Genomic DNA, 24,639 nt, shown 5'->3' with positions numbered 1-24,639 from the left:
TAATCATAACGTTGAAATGATTAATCAAACGTATTGTAATCAATCAAAGATGAATAATAGATGAATTTCAGCACAACATGTTATGTCACCTGAGCGTTATAAGATTGACAACAACATTCCCCCAGGTACGCATATCACAGGTCTCATTAACCTGTCTGTCTGTGTTCACAGGTAAATATATAAGAAAATATACTTAGATATGAAGCTATTGGACATATAGGAATCTGATATATTGCTACTATAGTCTAAGCTGTTGTCTGCTACCTAAGACAATGAGCTTACCGTGGGCCCTATGTGGGTAACGTATGCGTTGTATAGGCATAGCTTATTTCTTGTATAGGAGTTCTATAATCCCAATCTAATATTATTTAAATTCTGGGATGTTCTACGTCTGTCATGTTGATGAGGGATTTTGAAAATTTCTTGTGTAAAAGATGTGTGAAATCAAGATTTTTTATATTTTAAAAATATCCAGTTTAAAAATATGTGATGTCAAGATTCTTTTTCATCTTTACCCATTGTAGCTTAATTAGGTATTGGTTAAGGTTAGACTTTGCTTAGCCTAGATTAGGCAGGAAAGTGTCCTGTTTTGGGGTGGCCAAGAAACATTTCCAAGTAGATAATTTGGGGTGTATGTATGATAGCGGCCACCTGTACGTATGATGACGGCTGACTAAGAATTCTGCAGTGTAAGGGGGGTCGTAGGTGGGTGTCAGCCCCCTACCCGTTAGGTAAGTATGTAAGGACACAGCTTGTAGGTTAAGTTTGGGAGGGAAGTTTAGGTTAGTTGGTGTCCATATTTTATGCTCGCTGGAGGAATTGGCCGCTGATATACAAAGGCTCGATAAAATATTTTGGCATCCTATGGTGCATTAGCCCCTCTGCAGGCTTACCTGGCACCCTTTCCATGTAATGGCCTGTTTTGAAAATTTTATTAAATGTTCGTCCTAACACTGATGAAATAGCCTATGGCAATTCAATTGTATTTTCATTACTTTAAGAAACTTGCTTAGAAAGAACAAGCATGTCAATAAAGAAACTTGCTTAGAAAGAACAAGCATGTCAATAAAGAAACTTGCTTAGAAAGAACAAGCATGTCAATAAAGAAACTTGCTTAGAAAGAACAAGCATGTCAATAAAGAAACTTGCTTAGAAAGAACAAGCATGTCAATAAAGATAACTACCAAGTCGTATTTACAAACAGTGTAGACTGGTAAACATATACCCAATTCTAGTAAAAACAGTTATCAAAATCATCTAAAACATGAAAATACTGCACCGGGTATGCCTGAATAGCCAGTTGTTGTTACAGGAATACAAACTCGTCTTGTATTAAGAGTATAATTTCTGCAAAGCTGGAAACTCAGCTGTTGAAATTTATAACGAGGTTTGGTAGTTACTGGTCGATGCCGGGGAAGCCCTAACCCCCTGCCAGCGCAGAGCAGCCACTTCGACCTAGCCGCTGAGCAGTACGGACGTAGTCTCGGAGTGACAATACTTGGCTGTGATTTTCCATCCAGTTTCACTCTTTTCAATGATTTGATGCTGTTATGGAGAAACCACTTGAGGATATGCAGATCCTCATTCTTTATGTCATTCTTGCAGTGGTCGTGACTGCATGCAGCCATCCTCCTGTGAAGAATGTAGGAAGTGGCCATCTTCACAGTGGTTGCAGTACAGCAAGAGGAGCAAGAAGTACTGTAGTCAAAGGGAGATTCTTTGCGCCTGGTATTCGAACTTCTAAACTTTCTCAGTTTTTCTACATCGGCGGGATTACGAAGAAGGATGATGACTCCAACCTAACTTTGAGACAAGCTATGAGTGAACCAGCTTTGTCATCTTCTCCCAGAGAAACAGGTAGTTCCTGTCCTTCTCCTTGTGATAAAGCGCCCTGCTGTTTTTTCGGACAACGCCCCTGCTAAGGACAATATTCTAAGTTCATAGTGGCCTTCCTTAGGTCTCAGGGGAGGAATCCTCACAAGCAAGTCATCGTTATAATTATGAGTAAAGTCTCCTGTACGCGTGCGATCCCCTTCTGGGGAGTGCTCTCATTCACGTTATCGATCACCCAATACACTCCCCTTATAAGAGTTCGTGTTTGCTTGTGAGGAAAGAAGTTTACAAAGGTACTCTTATAAGTGATTGCCACACACACAAGGTCAATGTTTCTACACAAGGAGCTCCAACAGAGAGGAGACCTACCTTGCCTGAAATCACCACGTGCTAGTTCTTTGAGAGCGCACCGATTCCTCAGGCTCTAGGGTGTACCGGTCTAAGCAAGACATGTTACGTATTCGTTCCCCTCGTGTTAGATCACAGTCTGATCATCCTAGAAGGTAATAATCAATGAGGAGCCCAACATGGTCATTCTACGAGGGATACTAAAAGGAGTCCCATTAGGATTTGGGAATCAACTCCGAAGTACACCTCAAGCAATCTGGAAAGACATCCGACCACACCAGTAACCAGCAACACATAGTTTGAGATTTCAACAGCGAGTTTCCAGTTTTTCTGAAATCATAGGCCTATTAAAGAGGTTGAGTTAGTATAGTTAGGTAAAATGCAAATTATTTTTATTATGGGATGTTTTTATTGATTTATTTTTGCCATAATGTACAGTAATTTATGAATTATTTATCATTCCATAGTAAACAAAATATAACAAACTTTTTACCTAACATTAAGTTAGATATTATGTGTCACTGTTATATTCTGATTTGTATGAAATTTATGTATACAGTAGTTACTCGCAAAATAATGTCTTGACTTAAGTTGTGTAAAGTAGAAAACAGCTCGTATTTTAGAAACTATAAAATATTGTTTTAGGATAACTATTATGCCCATTTATTGCATGAAATATTTTTTCATCTCTCATTATAACTTATATATACTGTACATTTTTATATACAAGATTTAAATTTATTTTTTTCCAGATTCTTTGGCGCTTTTGACATGGCCTATGTGCTTACTGGATGTAGTTTGATAAGTGTGTGCTACCTGTTCATTATGGATTTCTAAAAATATATCAACAAACATACAAAAGTAAGTGGGCAGAACTTAAAAAAGCATACAATACTAGGCAATTTTATGTGATGAATATTCTCTCTTATCAGCATTACAGTTTATATTAAAATTCGTATGTTGTCCTTTGTAATATAATATATTTCCTCATCATCCTCATCTCCTCCTACGCCTATTGACGCAAAGGGCCTCGGTTAGATTTCGCCAGTCATCTCTATCTTGAGCGTTTAAATCAATACTTTGCCATTCATCATATCTCCTACTTCACGCTTCATAATCCTCAGCCATGTAGACCTGGCGCTTCCATCTCTTCTAGTGCCTTGTGGAGCCCAGTTTGGTGAACTAATCTCTCCTGGGAATGCGGAGAGCATGCCCAAACCATCTCCATCTGCACCTCACCATGATCCTTCATCTATGTATTGCACTCTAGTAATCTCTCATAGTTTAATTTTTCTAACCAAGAATATTAAAATTTTGCAGATGTTGGAGTCCTTGCACCAAAAAGATCCTCCGTCAGAATTTGACGATGTTGCTGAGAAAAATAGAAAAAACCAAATACACGGGTTGAATCGAATAGACAGATTAAGGTGAGGAGCCAGGGTATAATTGTATTGTACAGTATTGATTCATTGTAAATCATGTTTGTTCCAACACGAAACTTACCTCGAATTACTTTCTTTAGGAGACACTTGGTGATCTCTCTTTCTCGACCAAGGTTTTTGGCGCCGTTATCCCCACCCCGTTCTCCCTATAGGCCTACCCCCGCCGCCAAAGAATGCGCCCCGAGGGCAGGATTAGGGCAGGTCACTGCTTCTCTGGGCCATTCTCCTCATTAAGTTCTTGGTTGTGAGGTGTTCAACACCTCACTCTCAGTCTCTCTCGATCCTTTGTGCGCATTTAGTTTCCACGTGTTCCCAGCGTGGGGACTTGTGTTTTTTCGCAGTGTGCTTCCCAAGTGTTCCTGTGCGTTCACTTTTCAACCGTGTCCTTACCCGGTGTTTAATTCATTTCCTTAGTGCTTGTGTCGTGCGTTGTGTGCGTTATGGAACAGTATTCCTTGATTTTCTTCAAGGAATTAATAGCTGAAAGGACCAATTTTTACATAAATCATTCTTCCTCCCCTTATCCTCGGTGTTAGCCGTGTAGGGGCAGCTTATGTTCCCCTTCAACCACGTGTCAGGACTACTGGTCCTGGAACGTAGTGCAGTGAGTGCACTTCAGCACCAAAAGGAAGAATACATCCAAGAGGCTCATAGGAAGACGAGCCTCTCCTCGCCAACTTAATTTCCGATGCCTCGTCGAATAGAGATTCTTATACAGCCATCTTCCCCTACCCAGAGTAGGGGACAAGGTAAGTCAGTTGCGGGGAAGTGCCCATTGCTCTTCCCCAAGAGTTTGAGTGGGTGCGGTATAGCACCAAGAAGAAGTAGGCGACGAAGGGTTCGTCTACGAAGACTAGCGCCGGGCGTCCCGCCTGACAGAGCTTCCCTACCACCCTCTCCTACCCAGAGTAGGAGACGAGGTTGGTTTATTGTGAAGAAGATAACTCTTAAGTAGTAGTTCGAGGTAAGTACTACTTTCGAGAGTGTGTGGGGAGACGGAGTCCTGGTGCAAGCAGGCCACGTCTCCTCTGATGACCCCATGTGGGGGAAAATGTCCCTAATTCTTCTCCAGTCTCTTAGCGTATTTTTCAGTCTCTTCTGCAGCCGAGGGCCTCGCCGAGAAGGAGCCTCCCAGGTCTGTATTGCAGCGTTCCCCGGACCGACAACCCAGGGTTTTTTCTCACCACGAAGGCCATCCTCCAGACACAGATATAACCCTCGCAGGGAGAAATGCGAGAAGGCCTCTTCAGGCAGGCGTAAGACCGCGAAGCTTCCGGTTTACCCCGCCAACGGGTGTAACCGAGCTTCTTTACGGGCAGCCTGGCCGAATCAGCACAGCTGGTTTGGCCCTCGGACTTAAAAGGAACGGTTCCCTCCGTCGGGTCAGCCCACGGGGATCCGCGTCCGCGTCCCCCAGCCCACCCGCAGGTGTAACCGGGCTTCTTTACGGGCAGCCTGGCCGAATCAGCACAGCTGGTTCGGCCCTCGGACTTAAAAGGAACGGTTCCCTCCGTCGAGTCAGCCCACGGGGATCCGCGTCCGCGTCCCCCAGCCCGCCCGCAGGTGTAACCGGGCTTCTTTACGGGCAGCCTGGCCGAATCAGCACAGCTGGTTCGGCCCTCGGACTTAAAAGGAACGGTTCCCTCCGTCGGGTCAGCCCACGAGGATCCGCGTCCGCGTCCCCCGGAGAGAATACACGAACAGTAGTCCTCGACGGTACGGCGTTGCCGGTTCTGACCCCGAACCTGGTGCGGAGCTCCCCGCCGGGGAAAACCGGTACCACCGCAAGGGAGTGCCTGGTATTCCAGAACCGAAGCACCCGGGGAGTGCCCGGTGACCCGGCGCCTCGAGATCAAGCGGTAGGAAGGACTCTGCAGGTAAGCGTAAGTCCCCGAAGCCTCCGGTTAACCCCGCCCAGTGCGGGAAACGCGCTTCTGGTCGGGCGGCCTGGCCGAACCAGCCCGGCTGGTGCGGCCTTCGGGTCAGAAGGAACGGTTCCCGCTGTCTTGTCAGCCCACGGGAACCGCATCCTCGGCACCCAGAGCCTTGGGCCGACGAGAGTCCCCGCTGAACCAGCGTTGCTTGCGCTAACCCAGGCCCCTGGTGCGGACGTCCCCGCAGATGAAATCCAGTACCTCGGCAGGACGGCGCCCCTGGCCCCAAAGAGCTAGACGTCCAGTCGGCGTGCCCGGTAACCCAGCTCCCCGGCCCCAAGCCGGGTCCTCGGCTGACGGAGAGGAGCGATCCCTGACGGAGGACTCCGTCTATAGGAGAGTGGTTAGCCTTTGCAGAAGACACCACAAGTACCGGAACCTGCAACTACAGATGTAGTTTCCTGGAAGTCAAGCCTTTTTGAGGATCATGCAGACTCCTTACAACCTAAGACGTCCCTAGCACTTCCTCTACCCGAGGTTTAGTCCTAGAGCAAGATTATGTCGGCAAGGTAGTGGCCAGCACTGCCGGGGTCCCCCAACCTTTAAGGGGGGGGGTCAGCAGGACATCCTTAGTCAAGGCGTTTCAGACAGTAGAGCCTCTTCAGTCCCAGTCTGGTTCTCGCCAGCAGGAGCCTCCATGATGGAGAAAATGTCGAGGGACTTAGTAAACGTCCCCTCTAGGCTGGACTGGTGGGCTTACTCTTTGGGAGGTGTACAAGCCTCCTTTGACCCCGAGGACCCTGTCCAGCAAGGGCTTCAACCCTTAGGTTATTGACATGTCAGTCTCTCACACTAACAGCTAACTGGGTGTTCTGGAAGCGAGACACTGTTCTGGCGAAGGTGTCTTGGAAGGCACCAGACAGGGAGACGCGAGCCATTCGCAGCTTTCCCTTGTGGGGAGAGTCTCTGTTTCCTCGGAAGAAACTAGAAGCCATAATGGAGAAGGTCTTGAAATAGAAGGAGACTAACGTCCCCAGACCTACGACTCCTAGGAGACCGCCCTATAAGAGGTCTCGGATAGTGCCGCGACACCCCAAGCCTCTACCAGCACTACGAGGAGAGAAGCCCCCCTCTTCCTCCTGGTCCGCAACGCCTCAGCCCCTCCGCAGGAGAGCTCCAGCGCCCTCTAGCTCCTTCAGGTCGGGTTACCCCGCCTCTAGGGGAGACAGATCAGGCCGCCCCTCTAGAAGAAGATAAGACTGGGAGGCCCCCTATCCCCACCCAACCCTCGGGTTGGAGGATGACTCAGACGTCATTGGCAAGCTTAGAGGGCTCAAGGAGCGGAACCTTGGACAGTGTCCTTACTAAAGAAGGGCTACGGACTTCCATTCCTAACGGAACCACCCACGCTTTTTCCGGCCAACCGGATAGAATGGCTAGATCCCAAAGACCTGTTAAAGAGGACCGCCCTTCAAGAGGAGGTGTCGTCCATGCTAGAGAAGGGTACCATGGAAGAAGTTCTTCTCCCAGGGCCAGGTGTCTACAGTCGCCTATTCCTGGTGGAAAAAGCGACCGGAGGGTGGAGACCGGTTATAGATCTGTCAGCTCTCAACAGGTTCGTCAAGAAGACGGACTTCAAAATGGACACACAGAATTCAGTCCTGCTGTCCTTGAGGGAGAAAGGTTGTAGGATGACCATCGACCCCAAGGACGCATACTTCCAGATTCCGGTCCACACCTCGGGTCGGAAGTTCCTCCGGGTAAAATAGGGTTCCCGGATCCTGCAATTCAGGACCCCCTTTTTCTTTGGTCTGTCAACAGCGCCCAAGTGTTCACGAGAGTCCCCACGGCTGTCGCAGTGGGGGCACACGAATGAGGCATACGCCTTATCAGATATCTGGACGCCTGGTGGCTTCTTCCCGCCTCAAAGGTCCTCTTGGAGGGACAAGGGAGAAGTCTCCTCCAGTTTTGCAAGGATCTGGGGGAACTGAATCAACCCGAAGTAGTCAAATCTATCCCCTTCCACCGGAATGAACTACTGGGGAATAACATTAGACATTTTTCGGGGAGAATTTTTCCCTTCGGAGAATAAGATAAGAAACCTCAGGCTCATTAGTCAGCCGTTCCTGTCAGAACACCCCAGGAGGGCGGAAGACGGGCAGAGGCTGATAGGTCACCTGGTCTCACTGGAGAACCTAGTTCCCCAAGGGAGGGTAAGGCTCAGATCCGTCCAATGGAATCTCAGGAACCTCGGGTGACAGACGGGTTCGCAGCAGGTGCTAATCCCAGTCATTCCAAACACGAGACCCTCCCTAGAATGGTGGCATTGCCAGTCGAACTCACTCAAGGGGACGTCCTTCTGGACCGGCCCTCCCGAGTTACTACTGTTCACAGACACCTCCAACCAGAGATGTGGAGCCCTTCCCCTCGACGAAACGGCACGAGAGACCTGGTTGGAAGGGGAGAGGCAACTCCACACAATGTCCTGGAGTTGGAAGCAGTCCAGAAGGCGTGTCTACACTTCGCAAGTCTGCTAAAGGGGAACACCGTGGCGTGGATGAGCGACAACGCCACGGTAGTGGCATACATAAAGAAGCAGGGTACTTGTAATCGAAGGAGTTGTGCGATCTCACCATAGAGAATCTAGATTGAGTGGAAGAAAATCAAGGGGTGATGTTAGCAAGGTTCATTCCCGGGAAGTAAAACGTTCTGGCCGACGGCCTCAGCAGAATGGGCCACATAGTAGGGACGGAATGGTCCCTTCTCCCAGGAATAGCCAAGCTCATCATTCAACGCTGGGGTTCCCCGGTGGTTGACCGCTTTGCAACAACCTCAACGCCCAACTCCCAGTCTATTGCTCCCCTGTACCAGACCCGAAAGCTTCCTTAGAAGACTCTTTTCAGCACAAGTGGGACAATCTGGATGTGTACGCCTTTCCCCCTTTTTCACGCTGATAAGACAAGTGCTCAGCAGAGTAAAGACGGCTCGAAACCTACAGATGACTTTGGTAGCGCCCTGGTGGCTGGAGAGAGAGAGTGGTTCGCGGATCTAAAAGACCTATCGAGTCAACCGCCGTGGCCTCTGTCCGTCAGGTCAGACCTTCTGCACCAGCCTCACTCTCTCAAGCTCCACGACAGGCCTCTCTCCCTACGTCTTCACGACTGAAGACTAAGAGCGGCTCCTGAAGAAAGAAGGATATTCTTCCTCCACGGCTAAGAGAATGTCTCTATTCCTAAGAAGTCGCCAACCGCGGTCTTCCAGACAAAATGGACCTCCGTCGCGAAGTGGTGCGCTGAGAGGCACATTAGACCTCTTAAGGCCTCTGTCCCAGACATGGCAGATTTTCTGGTGTTTCTCAAGGACAAAGCGGAGATGTCAATCCCAGCCATAAAAAGGGGTTCGGGCTGCCTTAGGCCAAGTCTTCCTCCTGAAGGGCATTGTCCTGGGGGCCTCGAGACACATAGTGATGCTTGTCAAAAGCTTCGAACAGTCTTACCCCCCTCAGGCGGGAAAGGTGCCCCAGTGGGACTTAGGCAAGGTCCGGAAGATGATGTGTCGCTCCCACTTTGAACACTTGAAAGATATCGTGAAAAAAGATCTCACCCTCAAGGCCGTCTTCTTGCTGGCCTTGGCGTCCGATAAGAGAGTGGGAGAGATACATGGTTTGTCATTCAACTTCTCTCACTCCGACCAGGTATCAGGAACCTCTTCGTTTCCACAGGTGTTAATAGGAAGCAAGTTTCCGAGAACACCATTTCCTGCTGGCTGAGACAAGTCATCGCTAGAACCTATGAAGAGGATAAAATGGCAGTGCCAGGCACTCCCCGGACCCATGACATCAGGGGTCTGAGCACCCCCTTGCCCTTTGAGAGAAACATGGCGGTGAGGCAGATCCTACAGACAGGCACTTGGTCGCACCAGTCAACCTTACTGCCCACTACCTCAAGGGTTATTCAAGAAAATCCTTGGATGGGTTCTCCATTGGGACAGTCATGGCCGCCCTCCGGGCTGTGTAGCGGTAAGGCCAGAGGCTGTACCCAACGGTGAACACATTCTTCGCGACTACATCCGGAGGAAATCGTCAGAAGAATTTTTTAAGAGGTAAAATCTTAGATAATAGCGTAAGGTTGCGCAGTTACCCTCACTCCCGTACTCTGATAGGCCCCTGCATTCCATAGCCCTCTAGGCCCTACGTGCCGAGTCAAGTGTCAGAATAGCACTCCCGCCTCCTAAAGTATAAGTCTCCTAAAGAAAGTAATTCGAGGTAAGTTTCGTGTTGGAACAAATAAAAAATTTTAAGTAATTTTTATTTTTCCTAACATACTTACCGAGAATTACTTTCGGGTAATGGCCCTCCCTTCCGTCCCCGAGTGCCATCCTTCCATTGCCAAGTTGGGCTATACGACGAACTTAATGAGGAGAATGGCCCAGAGAAGCAGTGACCTGCCCTAATCCTGCCCTCGGGGCGCATTCTTTGACGGCGGGGGTAGGCCTATAGGGAGAACGGGGTGGGGGATAACGGCGCCAAAAACCTTGGTCGAGAAAGAGAGATCACCAAGTGTCTCCTAAAGAAAGTAATTCTCGGTAAGTATGTTAGGAAAAATAAAAATTACTTAAAATTTTTTATTTTTGTCTCAGTATGTCATATTTATGAGGCAATGTGTTGTGCACTTCTAGTGCACACGGATTGCATGCTCTTCACACCCATGGCATGCATTGTTTCGGATTCTTGCTCCAACAGATTCCTTGAATCTAATGCTAATTAAAAAGAGATTTGTCAGTTTATGTATGGAAAAAACATATCTTTAATTTTCTCCAGATGCAAAAAATTCACAGAAGGAATGGATATACAAGTGGTTATATCTGCTACTTCAGGAATGAATAATGGGGGCTTTTGCTAGTCATTCAACCTAAGTACTAGATGCTAAATGTCACCATAATGCTTTGAAGCCATTTTGAAAACAAATTCCCCTCCCCTGTCATCAGATGCCTTTATCTCGGAGGAGGAAGAGCATGAATCTGAAGTAGAGTAGGGCTCACCATTGACTTTTATCTCTCGATTTGACAGAATCTAAGAATAATAGGCGTAATTAGATAGTATACATAAATGTTTAGTAGTAGCAGACCCAATTTTACAATACTATAAATTTGGTGCTTAGAATTGTAGTAATTTATGATTCTGGAATATGGCTGACTTTCAGAACTTTCACTCTTGTAAGTATACAAAAGTTTAAACGAGACCTTAAAAAAATGAAAGTGGTCCAGTAGTTTGGGACATTAGTTTTCATTTTATGCTTATCTCAATAATTTGGATATAGTGCATACAGTAGTACATTATTTTTAAGTAAAGAAGATTAAAACTGTTTTATAGATTTTTATTTAATTTTGGTTACTGCATAAGACATACATACAATTTAGTTACTCAAGTGGTAGTCATATGCACTATATGTCCATATAATTTGTATTTCAAACTGTATTTTTATCTACAGTCATGTTGAGGATTACACCGCAGCTCAGGAAGAGTGGGATAATGTCCAAACAGTCGAGCCTATTCTGAAATCTCCCAAGAAGGAAGACCTGCCGACCAGTCCTAAAAAGTATATCGATGGAATCAAATCTTCCCCGGCCAAATCCCCACCGACTTCACCGCCTCCCCTACCTCCAAACCTCAGAATAACACCTCACACCGATTTTGATGAAGTGTGGGATTTCTTTACACGGCAAGACATGAGTCATGTCATGGTGGGTATTGCATGCTTGTTAGCGTTGAAGACATGACATATTGATCATTGCAATTCATTTATTTGTTTATTTTACCAAAGTCAGTACAAACTTGATTTTACTCTCATCTCCCTTATAAAAGGTTTGGAGTGTGCTTTGGAGAGACTTTACATAATCATTTGCTTAACCTTATAATATCATTCCATTCTTGACCTTTGATTGGGGAAACATTGATCTTTAGATAGAAGGAACTGCTCCTGAAAGCCATCAGAGATAATGTTCCCTCCTGATAGTAAACCAAAAGCTTATTGTTGGCCATCAACGATAGGTTTATTGCGTTCGCACCCTACCTTGAATGTTCATTGATAAAGCCTCATTAATGTTATGATGTCCACACAATATATATACTGTAGTTATTCAGTCCATAAAAAGGTTGATATAACACTATATCAGAAGCTTGCAGCCTACTTTCACAGATATCTTACTGAATCAGCATTCAGAAGAGAACAAATCGAAACTATAAATTCAGGACTCATTACAGTCATAGCCTTTTATGTTAGGATCACCTCCATGAGTCTTGAAAAGATTTGAAAGCTATAGGAAGAGATCCATTAGTAGTCCAGGCCCTTTGGAAGGGGATCAGAATATATTCCTTACAGGTATCAGTTCTTGATGAAATTCCACTTTTATCAGAAATTCCTAAAATGGTGCTCAAATATAATGCCTCGGGATTCCAGAGCAGAGCCTTTTCAATACCAGCTGTGTGGATAGATAATAGTTAGTTAGGAAAAAGGTTTAAAACCTTACGGCCCCAAATAGACATTGAGGCCTACAACAGATGCTCATGCAATAGCATTCAGTAAGTACCCAACTTTTGTGTAGATTTAGACCCCATTTCAGCTTTAAAGGTTTAAAGGTCGCTCATGAATGGCAGAAGCAAGGGACAGTGACAATGCCCTCAGCACCCAAGCCTCCTCTCCACCCAAGCTAGGACCAGGGAGGTACAGGCAGTGGCTGCTGCTGACTCAGCAGATAGACCTATAGGCTCCCCCAAACCCCCCAACCTTAGCTGACAAGGATGGTAAGGTTGCAGACACTAATGGCACTAACGAGTCTGAGTGGGACTCGAACCCCCGACCGGCAAACACCAGGCAGAGACGTTACCAATCAGGCCACAGCAACCCTTAAGCGAGTTTTACACAGTCGAATGGTTCGTCGAACCCGGTAAGTTGAACCTGCTTGTCAAATGGTTCGAAGAGGTGGCAGACAATCACAATGGAGCCCCGCCCACAAAAGTCAGGTGAGAGCAGACTTTCTTCGAACTGTTCGACAAACGTTTTCGACAACCAAATACCCCGTTCACACGTTCGAACATCACTTCAAAGACTTGTCTGTCGAACTGTTCGACCCTGTAAACCCTACTTAAGGTCCTATTCTTAAATCTATAATGTCCATGGTATTCTCATAAGTCATGGCTTCAATATTATTGAAGTAAAATGTTTGAAAAAGTTCTATATTTTGTTTATCAATATTGTAAACTATCAATTGTATTTTTTATGTTTTCAGGGGTCTATTAAACCAACTTTAGAAAGGAGAGGAGTTAATGGTTTATTGCGTTCTATTTTCGGTCCCAAGAAATTGAAAGCGGAGTTAGTTGACGAGAGGAACTTATTATTTGCAATAGCCCAGTGTAAGTACAGTATTTCTTATTTCTTGAAATATATTAAGTATTGTATGCATTTTTTTCTTTGAAAGCATATGTGTTACAGTATTCTGTTTTCTTAGTCAATTTATTTCACTAAATATTTATTCTAGTCACTGTTCTTAAAATATTTTATTTTTCCTTGTTTCCTTTCCTCACTGGGCTATTTTCCCTGTTGGAGCCCCTGGGCTAATAGCATCCTGCTTTTCCAACTAGGGTTGTAGCTTAGCAACTATTAATAATAATGATACTAATGTATGTGTTATTATTTGGTAGTATAGTGTATATAATTTTCATTCTTTGTATTAATCTTTGTTTTCCAATTTTCAGGTCAGTTTGATAACAGTGAACCAATTAATCTCCAGATATTACAGACTGTCTATAAAGTGCTCACTTCCACAAAGGTCGACTGTCCTCGTTTTGGGAATCATTGGGACGAGATTGGATTTCAGGTAGTACATACAGCATTTAATTTGTTATGATTATTATAAGTTAGGCTATGTGTTATGGTTACTACATAGTTTTCATGATTACTAAAAGTTATCTGGTCTGGCCACCACATTTTATGGAGAATAGTTATTATGCATAAGATGCCTGTATATAAAGTACAATCGTGTTCAGTACTTTACTGTACTCTTACTGACAATGAAAAGACTAGTCTATATATATCTACGACAAAGTAAATACAGATCATATTACACTCCAAAGAATATATGTTGTGATGCAAGGATGCACAAACTGGTTGCAAAAATATCTGCATGCGTACATTAGAATCAATGTGGATGTTTTCCTTATGTTTATTTGAACTTCAACATAAATATCAGTCATTTAGGATGCTTATAAGGAATCACTTAAATCAGATACTGTATTATGTCATCTATCGCAATCTTATTGCTGTAGCTAAATTGAATTGTCTGGGTATAAAATGCATATGAATAGTGTTCTCATCTTTTCATTTTTTTTTTCACAGCTTCCTTTTTATAAAGATGAGTCATCTTAAAAGTAACAAATATAATATTGAAAGTATTCTAAAGTAATGTCATAAGATAATTTCTTTATGTACTCGAACATATTCACATGATAACTACTATAATAATAATAGCTATAAACGAACTGCAATATTCCATAACATATTGGTGCTGATGTAATATTCATTATGAAGAGGTTTTTAATAAGTTATGCTTGAGATCAGCTGATCACAATCAAAGGTAAAGAATAAAAATTCAGTTATTGCCGATTGTTAAAATGCACCCAAAATTAAATAAATATATTGAAAAAATTCTTTAATAAAGAGCAATTACTTTTAAAAAATCATGATTTTTTAGACTGTTATAATGTTTATTGCAAAAACTAGAAATCCACTTACAAGATCGCAATGCCGTGTTTTAAGCCTTATTCTATGATTGAACATAAATTTAAGCAACGTTTAAGTTTATTTTGTGGATGTATTTAATCATCATCATCTCCTCCTACACCTACTGACGCAAAGTGCCTCGGTTAGATTTCACCAGTCGTATAGACACTTTACAAGGAAAAATATTACACCACAATATTACACCACAATCCTCAGCCATCCCGCAAGTCTTATAGTTAGGAAAAATACAAATTACTTAAAATATTTTCTATTTTTCCCTCGTTGATTTACTTCAATGTGAAATATGTCCAGATTATTATTATTTTGGCCTAGGGTAGCCTAACCTGAATCCCATATCTACGATTCCCAGCTACAAAATTCAACAAAATAGTCATGTTTCATATGATATAGATATCAGGTTATTATAAATGTCATTTTGCTTACCGTATCAAATGATATAATATTGTTTTATTACAGAATTTATTTATCTTTTATTTGTTGTCTTCAGTTGGATGTGTGTTTGTATCTTTGGATGTTTGGAAGTTGAAGATGTATTATTAATAGGGCAGAGATTAAACAGCATAATGAGTCAAGCTTGACTCTTACAGAGCAGAGATTAACCAGCGCAATGAGTTAAGCTTGACTCTTACAGAGCAAAGATTAACCAGCACAATGAGTTAAGCTTGACTTACAGAGCAGAGCTTAACCAGCACAATGAGTTAAGCTTGACTCTTACAGAGCAGAGCTTAACCAGCATGATGAATCAAGCTTGACTCTTACAGAGCAGAGATTAACCAGCACTATGAGTTAAGCTTGACTCTTACAGAGCAGAGATTAACCAGCGCAATGAGTCAGGCTTGACTTACAGAGCAGAGATTAACCAGTGCAATGAGTCAGGCTTGACTTACAGAGCAGAGATTAACGAGCACAATGAGACAAGCTCGACTCTTACAGAGCAGAGATTAACCAGCGCAATAAGTTAAGCTTGACTCTTACAGAGCAGAGATTAACAAGCACAATGAGTCAAGCTTAACTCTTACATTGCAGAGATTAACCAGCACAATAAGTCAAGCTCGACTCATAGAGCTGGCCGTTTATTATTAGAATTATGAACATTCACGGTGTGCCTTCTTTCAGGGTGTTGATCCAGCCACAGACCTGCGAGGTGTTGGACTACTGGGTTTGGTTCAGGCCTTACACCTGCTCACGCACGAAGCCTTGTTACCTCTAGCTCGAGATATATTTCGACTTAGCCACGACCAACATTCACAATTCCCTCTGATGGTGCTCTCTATCAATGTTACCAGAATTTCTTTACAAACTCTCAGAGAAGGATACTTGAATAAGTAAGAAGGATCTTTTTATTTCCTGTGTGTTTCATATATAATTTAGTTAACATAAAATTATAAAAAATTGTAATGGTTCAGTAGTTAATATGAAATAATCTTATCAGAATTTTGTTGGAAGTAATTAAATAAAAAGTAAAAATCTTAGGTATGAGTTTCTTAATGATTTGCTCTAAATAGTTTGTAGTTCCTTCTACCTTATTTCATACATTTTCTTACTATAGCCGAGTAATTCATGGCTGTTTTACTATGGGAAAATAGTTGGTGTTAGTTTATTCATCCACCATTACTATTATTATGAAACAGTTTAGAAAGACAGAAATTTGTTCTTTTATTCAAATTGAGAATAGATAAGGTTGAGATATGCATGAGACCAAAAGAAATAGCCGATAATTGAAAGGCAAAAAGCATTTAAGCTGAGGTTGAAGGATGTACATATTTAGATTTTAGTATTGTCTATTATGTGCTTTTCCCTGCAGGGTTTTCTAACTTGGACAAAGCCATTTTTCTCTCATAGATTCAGATTTATTGTTTGAATTTTCAAATTTGTAGATATATACATGAGAATGGATAGCTTTTTAAAATAAAGCAATTTGTTGTAATAAAAAAAATTTCTTTTCAGGGAGTGTAATTGTCGTAGTAATGTGAGGCACGTACTCAACGAATTTTATGCAGCTGTGATGTTTCATATATACTGGATTTGGAAAACCGAGTGTAAAACAATAAAAGATTCAGGGTTTCTTATAAAAGGTACGTCATTTACTGTAAATGTTTGTTAAAGTAGATATTTGTTTTTACACTGAATACAAACTTTCGACCTTATATAGAAATATACGGCTGTTTAAACTTTGAACGAAGTAGTAGTAGTAGCTTGCAGGAAGGCCCCGCCCGCCCACCCACCAGGTAGCGTAATCTTCACTTTGACTTTGGCTGCCGGATAGTACAGACATACTTCTCATTGCCCCCATCTGGCGGTTTTAATCTTGCCTCTTCTTTAATATTGAATAAATTTTCTTGCAGTCTTGTTCGAAGACTATCATGTTTCTTGGTAACTGTAATTGTGTTACAGTTTTCTGTTCTACCTGTCCTTATCCAACATACTTGTTCCTGTAGGGCGGCAAGTCTGTTGCTGCCCCATACCTTGCGTGTGTTGTCTGATTATGTGTGCCCAAGGAAAGTTTACTTTGGAAAGCGCTGGGAACTGGTTCTGTTGGTAGAAGAGTTCTTCTGCTACCAAGAGTTCATGGAGAGTTCCAGAGAAAATAATAATTGTTGCATCAGACTAAATATGCATATGCTTCTCTTTCCTCTTCCTTCTGAGAATTCCAGAGACAACCCAGCAGAAGGAGCATGTTTGAGCGTAGGTTCAACGAGCAGCTGAGTCTGATGAGACAATGACTGATCCCACACGAGAACGTTCTCAACATGCACAATCACCATGCTCCCGGTCTCTAGTGGCTTCGTTTCATATCACTACTGATCTCCAAGAGCTCCTTCACCTCTTGAGCAGTCTAGGTGTGCTCGGCCTTTGCCCTTGTCGGACACTATGTGATCGGATCCCTAGCGCCTGCTCTTCAGCGACTATCTGGATCATAGTACTCCTGGCATCTGCTTCATTCCAGCTTTTCCATTCTACTAGACCCATGGAAAGGAATCTATAATTGTTCTTATCACTTGTACGGGCTACGATATCTTCCCTTCACGAATGCAGAGGTCTCTCACGATCTTTACCTTTAGTGTTCACCTTCACAAGAACATTTCAATCTAATTCTCTCCCCACAAGACGGGGCTCCTTGCTCTTACTCTCCACGATCGTCATTTTGTACGTGATCGGCTGCAATCAGGAATTCCTCGATCTGGAATCAAATGATCGGGACTTGAAATTATGCTCGTTCTTTGGGTGATCGCTTCTTTCAAGTCACGAAAGAACCAATACATATTCCAACGCGGCGGAATCTTGCACAACTCTAGATCTCCTGGGAACAGGTGACTTCTGGGATCCAATTTCAGCACTCATACAAGCATCAATAACACCACATCATGTGTGCTTTCTTTCTTTCTCCCTCCCTCTATCATCATCACTTATAAAGAAAATGGAAACAAGTGACCTTATCACAGAAACTTTATTCATAATCTTCACCACTGTCAAGAAATAAATCTTCCTTATCTTTGTCAATGTTCAAGATTACAGGATCTACAGGCTTGTGGATGTTATCTGCGGACCATTACTTTTCATCAAAGGCACTGGACCGAACTGTCTTATTGCACTGCCTCACACATCCCTTGTAATAACCCTGGCTTCCGAAACTGTGCTACATTATCTCTGCTACTTATTTCCAATATGATTCCTTGTATTGACAAATAGCATGGCAAATGATATTGTACAACATATATTGTATGTTAGACTCCTTAACATACCCAAATGATTTGACTTAGGGTTTAAAAAGTCAAGATTAAAGGTCTTTAATTAACATGATTTGACAGTGCACTGTATTATCCCATATTGGAGGTAGGTGTTTATAGTGCTGTGTTAAAAGTACATTCCCAATTAAATAATTAGTATGGAAGATTTCAAAGAAAAACTAACTATTTTTGAGCTGAAATGTATTGTAGATACTTAGTATTTTTAATTGGTAAATTCTTTGCATCATCTGCTAAAAATGTAACAATATCTCTGTTTAAACAAATCAATATAGAAAGGATTTGAATTGGCTTGTAGTTGGAAGCAACAGCTGGTGTTAATGTTTATATGATAAAATAGATTAAATATATTTTAAATTCTAGTTGAGAAGTGAAGCGATGTTTCTTGGATTATTATTATTATTATTATTATTATTATTATTATTATTATTATTATTATTATTACTTGCGAGCTACAACCCTAGTTGGAAAAGCATGATGCTGTAAGCCCATGGGTCCCAACAGGGAAAATAGCCCAGTTAGAAAAGGAAACAACAACAAAAAATATTTTAAGAATAGTAACAACATTAAAATAAATACTTTTAAGGTAAACATTGTCTTGGAATATTCCAGATGCAGAGGCCTACTGCAAGCGCAACGTAAAGACTGTGATGCAGAAGCTACAACTTCACCTGCGGAAATACTCTCACCAGGAAGAAGGCGAGATGCTGTGAGTAGCAGTAGATAAACGATAAGTTAGCTCATATCAGAACGATCTCATAGGTAAGAAAAGTTGTAGCGCAGGGCTTTTTTTTATGTGTAAGGAGAATGCAAAATGGTTTGCATAATTTGATTTATTCAAACGATAAAAGGCACATTGTTATTTAGGGAAACATGCTTAGTGTTGTTTAAACACTTCCGTAGCGTAATTGGTTGTGATAGCAGAGTGAAAGATAATTAACAGGGACAATAAATCGAGGATCATGTCCGTGGCTCACTATATTTTTTTATATGTAATAGGCACAGTGATATATTTACAGTATATATAGATACGTGGTTACGGAAAATCTGGTAAGGGAAGAAATGCATAACAGAACTTTTGAGGTTAAGGGTTAACCTCATTACTCATCATATCGTCAACAAATTTGGTTACAAGATATATATATACTGTATATTATTGTAATTGTGATGTGCCGTTTGTTGTTTAGATTAGCGTAAGCTTTTTTTTAAATGTAGCGTAAACTTAGTTGTGTAGCACAGCATCTTGACAAAAGGTTTGCTTAGTGATAAATATTAATGGAGAGAAATGATTACAGTCAATTTGTGATTTTTCGAAATGTGATATAGCGATGAGTATGTCGCTTCTTGTGTCACGGAAGGCAAGCGAAATACAATATCATGAAGGTATGTTGCTTTTTGTGTCATGAAAGGCAAGCGATATACAATATCATGATATACTTATGATATAGAGGTCTTTTAGGGGTTGATAATTATTTGTTTTGCAAAAGAAATCATTTCAATGTGTAAACTGTGATCGAAGAACTTGTGTGTTTGGTTAAATCCAGTTGAGAGATGTGTTGTGCATTGTCTTAATGATGGCCCACTATCTCAATTGGTGTATACAGTGCTGGACTGACTGTACACAATATTATTTAAATATATAGGCCTACATATATATATTGATTGATTGTAAAAATACACAACACATTGTAACATTGTAATGTTGTTTAGAATTAAACTGTACAAGTACAGAAGCTCCTACAAAGCTTCTAGGATCAATATTAGGAACTACATCATCAACTACTTAAAATTCTCTGGCAATACTTGGACTGAACTTCAATTACAAAATTAATGGCCTTTTTGCTCGAGAGATATACATTCACGTTACAAAAACATTGATTTATTTACGTTACGTAAAGTAGAGAAAGTACGACTTTGCGATTTGCATTAAAGCAAAGTTGAAAAAAGTATGACCTTGCACCTTAATTTAAAGTAAAGTAATAGTTACTAGTATTCCTCTCATCCCTGGAATGTTTTTTAGAAATTAGATTGTTTCTGCATAGGGCTATGGAGTGTCTATGTACTTAATTTCCTTCACATGCTTTTGGTAAAACGGTTTGTAATTTCTCACGAGTCTTGATTCTTTTTTACCATTTCATATCACTTCTAGTGACTTTTTCTATCAGGATAGATATTGAACCAAAGATAGTTTGACTGTTTAGCCAACAGTTGCCAGTTATTGGGAACAACATTCAAGCATATAACTATAGTCAATTCTTTTTAATGAGGCAGATTTGCACCGACTCGCAGGGGTGCCCTTTTAGCTCGGAAAAGTTTCCTGATCGCTGATTGGTTGGACAAGATAATTCTAACCAATCAGATAGCAGGAAACTTTTCTGAGCTTAAAGGGCACCGCTGCGAGTCGGTGCAAATGCGTCTCATTAAAAAAAATTGACTATAGATGTATTTGCACAAGTTAAACTCATATCAACTAATGTACTGTAAATTGAAGGAGTTTCTTCAATTCTTTTTTGATCAACCAGTTTTAGGTTTTTTCTCAATCATTCAAATATAAATGATACTGTTTTTGTGGTTGTTAGGAATGAATTGATGGTGCAATAGTTGTTACTTGCTACTCTTCTGTAAGGGAAAATTCTTACAACCACATATTAGAAGACAGATACTTAAAATGTGTGTGTGTATGCTTGTGGGTATAATCTAACAATTGTGTATGCAATGTATGTAAAATATCTGCACACTGAAAAATTTGCATGCATTTTTGAACATTTTTACGCATCTATATATGGTGTTGCATATTATATACAATTATATAGTAAGTGGGTTTGTATTGTACTGTATATTTTTATAATACTTCTCATTTTGAACGTGTAATATGATTACACATTCAAATATAATTAATGTTTACATTATTTACAGTAAATACTGGATAACTCAGAAGAAAATAAGACTTAGTTCACGTGATATGGAAGAGACAGGGTGAACTGAATCCTACTAAGGTTCTATGAATATGTAGAATTTTCATTTCTGGTTGTGCAGAAGAATTAGAAAAGAGAATATACAGTACAATTTAAGATACCTTTTTTTTTTTCTCACAATGTACAATTGGTCACGACGGCCTTTACTTAATTGTGTGTCCTATGTTAGTGCAAAAATAGTCTATTTTTTTGTAGTCGAAATATTGTGTCTTCTGATTTTAATTATGTACAGTACGTGCATCTGTCAGTGCAGTAGAGATCTTCTTAGCCTAAACTCACGGACTTTACCGAAGCTTTCCAATTACCATAATTGGTTTTACTCTCACCGCCATTTTTTAAAAAATTAAATTTGTCTTTTCTTGATAATTCTTGTAGGTCTTGAGACTCGTTCCTTCAAGAAATGTTAAATTCTAACGGAGATTAGTGTTAAATTACAGTAATTCTTGTTGGTCTTGAGACTCATTCCTTCAAGAAATGTTAAATTCTTACGGAGATTAGTGTTAAATTACACTAATTCTTGTTTGTCTTGAGACTCATTCCTTCATGACATGTTAAATTCTTACGGAGATTAGTGTTAAATTTTCGTCGAGTTGGCTAAAAAGATCTCTTAAGTCTCCACTGATAGAAGTTTAATCAACCTCCAGACAGTACTTAAGTATTCTTCCTTTTATATAACAAAAAATTAGTGTTCATGGTTTGCTACCGTTATTATGTTTTGGTAGAGACACTACACCAGGAGGTTTGATTTTAATTCTTAAGGGAACTACATGTACTTGTATTATGTCTTAAGCTCTTATTAATTCAGTTTTCTTGTAAATTACAGTTTGTTCAGAAACATTTTTTATTTAATTACTTAAGAAATGTGCAGACATGAATTTCTGTGAAGCTGACCCTTGCATATTTTGCTTGAATTTCTGTGAAATTTATTCTACCTTAAGTGCTATTGAAAGCAAGACGAATTAAGGCCAAGGGCTGTCTGTTTATCTTTGTTATAAATGAAAGGTGCATTCCTGTGATGCCAAAAGCGGATCACAATCAATGACATTTCTAGTAATTAACAGATTAACGAAAATAATCTCCGACATCCGAAGAATTTTTAGGTTATGCTGTGGCACGAGAATGTGCGATAGAACTTTCTCATACGGTTGTAAATGGCATATTTGATCGTAGAATATCCCTGCTATGATAAGTGTGGTGTTTTTTTTCTCTGTTAACTAACGGCTGCACTATAATCTTTCAATTTAAAGAAAACGATCCTCTAGAATCTAGTGGGACTCGTTGAATACAGTATACCAATCTTGGTATGAACGGATTGTGTAGAACACAGCGGATACATTACTTTTAAAGATAAAATAGATCCTGGGACCAGGTGTATGTATATACTTGCAATGAAGTAAAATAGCTCACTTATAGTGCAATAGTTTTTGAAGCACTCGGTTACTGCAATGAAACGTTAATTGTAAGGGCCCGGGCATTACGGCAGCATTTCACTTAATTAGTACGTAGGCAATCTGTAGTAAGTGGAGGTATATTTACTGGTAACCAGTGAATTTAGGATATAGCAGGATTATCCAATAATTTAAGTCGCTGTAAAACTTCATACGATGCAACTTATTTAGACAGGTGTCAATGTGTTTTTGAGATGTACTTTTTACATATATTTTATGTTCAGGATTATGACCCATCACCTTGAAGCAGCTTTTTTACATAGATTTGTATAGTGTTCAGAGGGATCAAGTCCTCTTGCTAGACTTTTATTATAATTTGTGAGCAGTCACAGAAGGGCTTTCTGTCACATACAAGGAAATTAATGCCTAACCTTTTTATATTAAATATTTGTATATTTAAATTTCTTATTATTATTATTTCTTGGTTGTGTAGTTGCCTCTGTTATAAATTTGATATCCTCATTTATCTTTAGATGTTTCCAAAAGTGCTATTTGAAACACTTTATAGAATGAAGATAGATGAATTGGCACTAGAATTGTCACATTAAAAAATACCTGTATTTATTGCATGTTCAGTACATTCTCCTGAGAATGTTTTGCATGAATCCTCAATTACATTTTTACCTTAATTTACAATATGGCATTTGAACTGCTTTTTCTATACAGTAAAACTTCTGTAGGACTAATTGGAAAATTGTCCGTCTTAATATGAATATCTCTCTCTCTCTCTCTCTAAAAAGTTTCTTTTTGGTACTATGATCCCTATTTTAATTATCATAAAAGGGGTCGGTCTCTCTCTCTCTCTCTCTCTCTCTCTCTCTCTCTCTCTCTCTCTCTCTCTCTCTCTCTCTCTCTCTCTCTCTCTCTCTCTCCATTTTCTTTAAAAAATAAGTTTCTTTTTGGTACTATAATTCCTATTTTGATTTTGTTGAAAGGTCTCTCTCTCTCTCTCTCTCTCTCTCTCTCTCTCTCTCTCTCTCTCTCTCTCTCTCTCTCTCCATTTTCTTTAAAAATAAGTTTCTTTTTGGTACTATGAATGCTATTTTAATTATCATAGAAAGGGTCTCTCTCTCTCTCTCTCTCTCTCTCTCTCTCTCTCTCTCTCTCTCTCTCTCTCTCTCTCGGCTGATTATCACCATTTGAGAAATTTAGGTCTGTCTATTTACATTCATTTCTTCAATATATGTTGGAGGCAAAAACTCTTTTTTCATTGAATAGTTGTCAAGTAAATTTTAAATATTAGAATAGTAATACTGACTTATTAAGTTTTAACGGTATTCTGTACTTATGCCAAAAGGGCTTAATGTGGTGCTATAACAGATCGTTTTGTCTTTCTGTATGGTACTAATGATTAATAAGTTACATAAATGGGGCCATCACGGGAAGAGGAAAGACCTCTGTCTCTAATATTCATGTTAGATACCTCTTGGATAATGGAAGTTATTCGTAACCTTTTTAGAAGACGGTGAAAACGTTATCAGTCGTCATGAAGTATAAATACGTTAGGTCACATGCACTGGACACATGAAATAATTAGAATTAGCCTTAGCAGTGAAATTAATTTAGTCTTGAAAGTCTAGACTGTGAAATTAATTTAGTCTTGAAAGTCTCGACTGCGAAATCAATTTGGCAAATGTGAGTGTATGGCACACATTTACTTTTTAGTGTTTTGAGGAAATGCTTTTAAATGTCTTGAATATATTAGAGGCCTCCTGAACTGCAGTATGCGGTACTTAATCTTTCGGGCGATTGTTCTAGATTTAACTTCGTTACCAGTATATGTTTATTATCGTTAAGGAATCAATAAATAATTTTTGTTAAGTTTTTGAGGGACATAAAAATGAGATGAAACTTTGCAAGAGGAATTGCAACTATGATATCAGTGAAATTGATTGCACGAATATACTTATAAAGTATTTAGTTATATCTAAAGTGATTTAGATTCTCAAAATATCACTTTTCACCTTAATTTTATTTTGTTACAACCACTTCACAATACTAAGGGTCTCTAGAGTTGAAATGAACATTTTTTAATGCTTCAATGTCTTCTAAAAACATTCTTCTTTTCACATTAAAAAGGTTACTTGGATATACTGTAAATAGACTCCTAAATGTTTTAAAATTCGTACATAAATTACCGACATACGAACATTTGAAACAGGGATGTTGAGGAAG

At 40.5% G+C, this 24,639-nt stretch overlaps 1 protein-coding gene across 3 annotated transcripts; it reads left to right on the top strand.

The window, feature by feature from the left end:
• Positions 1-23,521, top strand: LOC137647175 (ELMO domain-containing protein 3-like). 3 transcript variants are annotated; one of them, XM_068380460.1, is made up of 10 exons: positions 1-125; positions 2,934-3,042; positions 3,502-3,608; positions 10,987-11,239; positions 12,785-12,908; positions 13,251-13,372; positions 15,412-15,620; positions 16,243-16,370; positions 18,654-18,803; positions 20,958-23,515. In XM_068380460.1, the coding sequence occupies exons 3-9, from the start codon at positions 3,502-3,504 to the stop codon at positions 18,752-18,754; spliced, it is 1,044 nt and encodes a 347-aa protein (XP_068236561.1). In that variant the 5' UTR covers positions 1-125; positions 2,934-3,042; the 3' UTR covers positions 18,755-18,803; positions 20,958-23,515. The 3 variants fall into 3 exon arrangements, with proteins under 3 accessions (XP_068236561.1, XP_068236559.1, XP_068236560.1); XM_068380458.1 differs by having other exon boundaries at positions 18,654-23,521; XM_068380459.1 differs by having other exon boundaries at positions 106-171; positions 18,654-23,521.
• Positions 23,522-24,639: the final 1,118 nt, after the last annotated feature.

The sequence above is a fragment of the Palaemon carinicauda genome, chromosome 9 (assembly GCF_036898095.1).
Source record: "Palaemon carinicauda isolate YSFRI2023 chromosome 9, ASM3689809v2, whole genome shotgun sequence".
Lineage (NCBI taxonomy): Eukaryota > Metazoa > Arthropoda > Malacostraca > Decapoda > Palaemonidae > Palaemon > Palaemon carinicauda.
The sequence above is the reverse complement of the archived record's forward strand: the minus strand, read 5'-3'. Positions and strand labels throughout refer to the sequence as shown.

Excerpts from the sequence above, each read along its gene's own strand:
- LOC137647175 (XM_068380458.1), top strand. The coding sequence starts at position 3,502 with ATGTTGGAGTCCTTGCACCAAAAAGATCCTCCGTCAGAATTTGACGAT. Across the intron at positions 3,609-10,986 it reads AATCGAATAGACAGATTAAG|TCATGTTGAGGATTACACCG; the intron begins GTGAGGAGCCAG and ends TTTTATCTACAG. Across the intron at positions 13,373-15,411 it reads GGGACGAGATTGGATTTCAG|GGTGTTGATCCAGCCACAGA; the intron begins GTAGTACATACA and ends GCCTTCTTTCAG.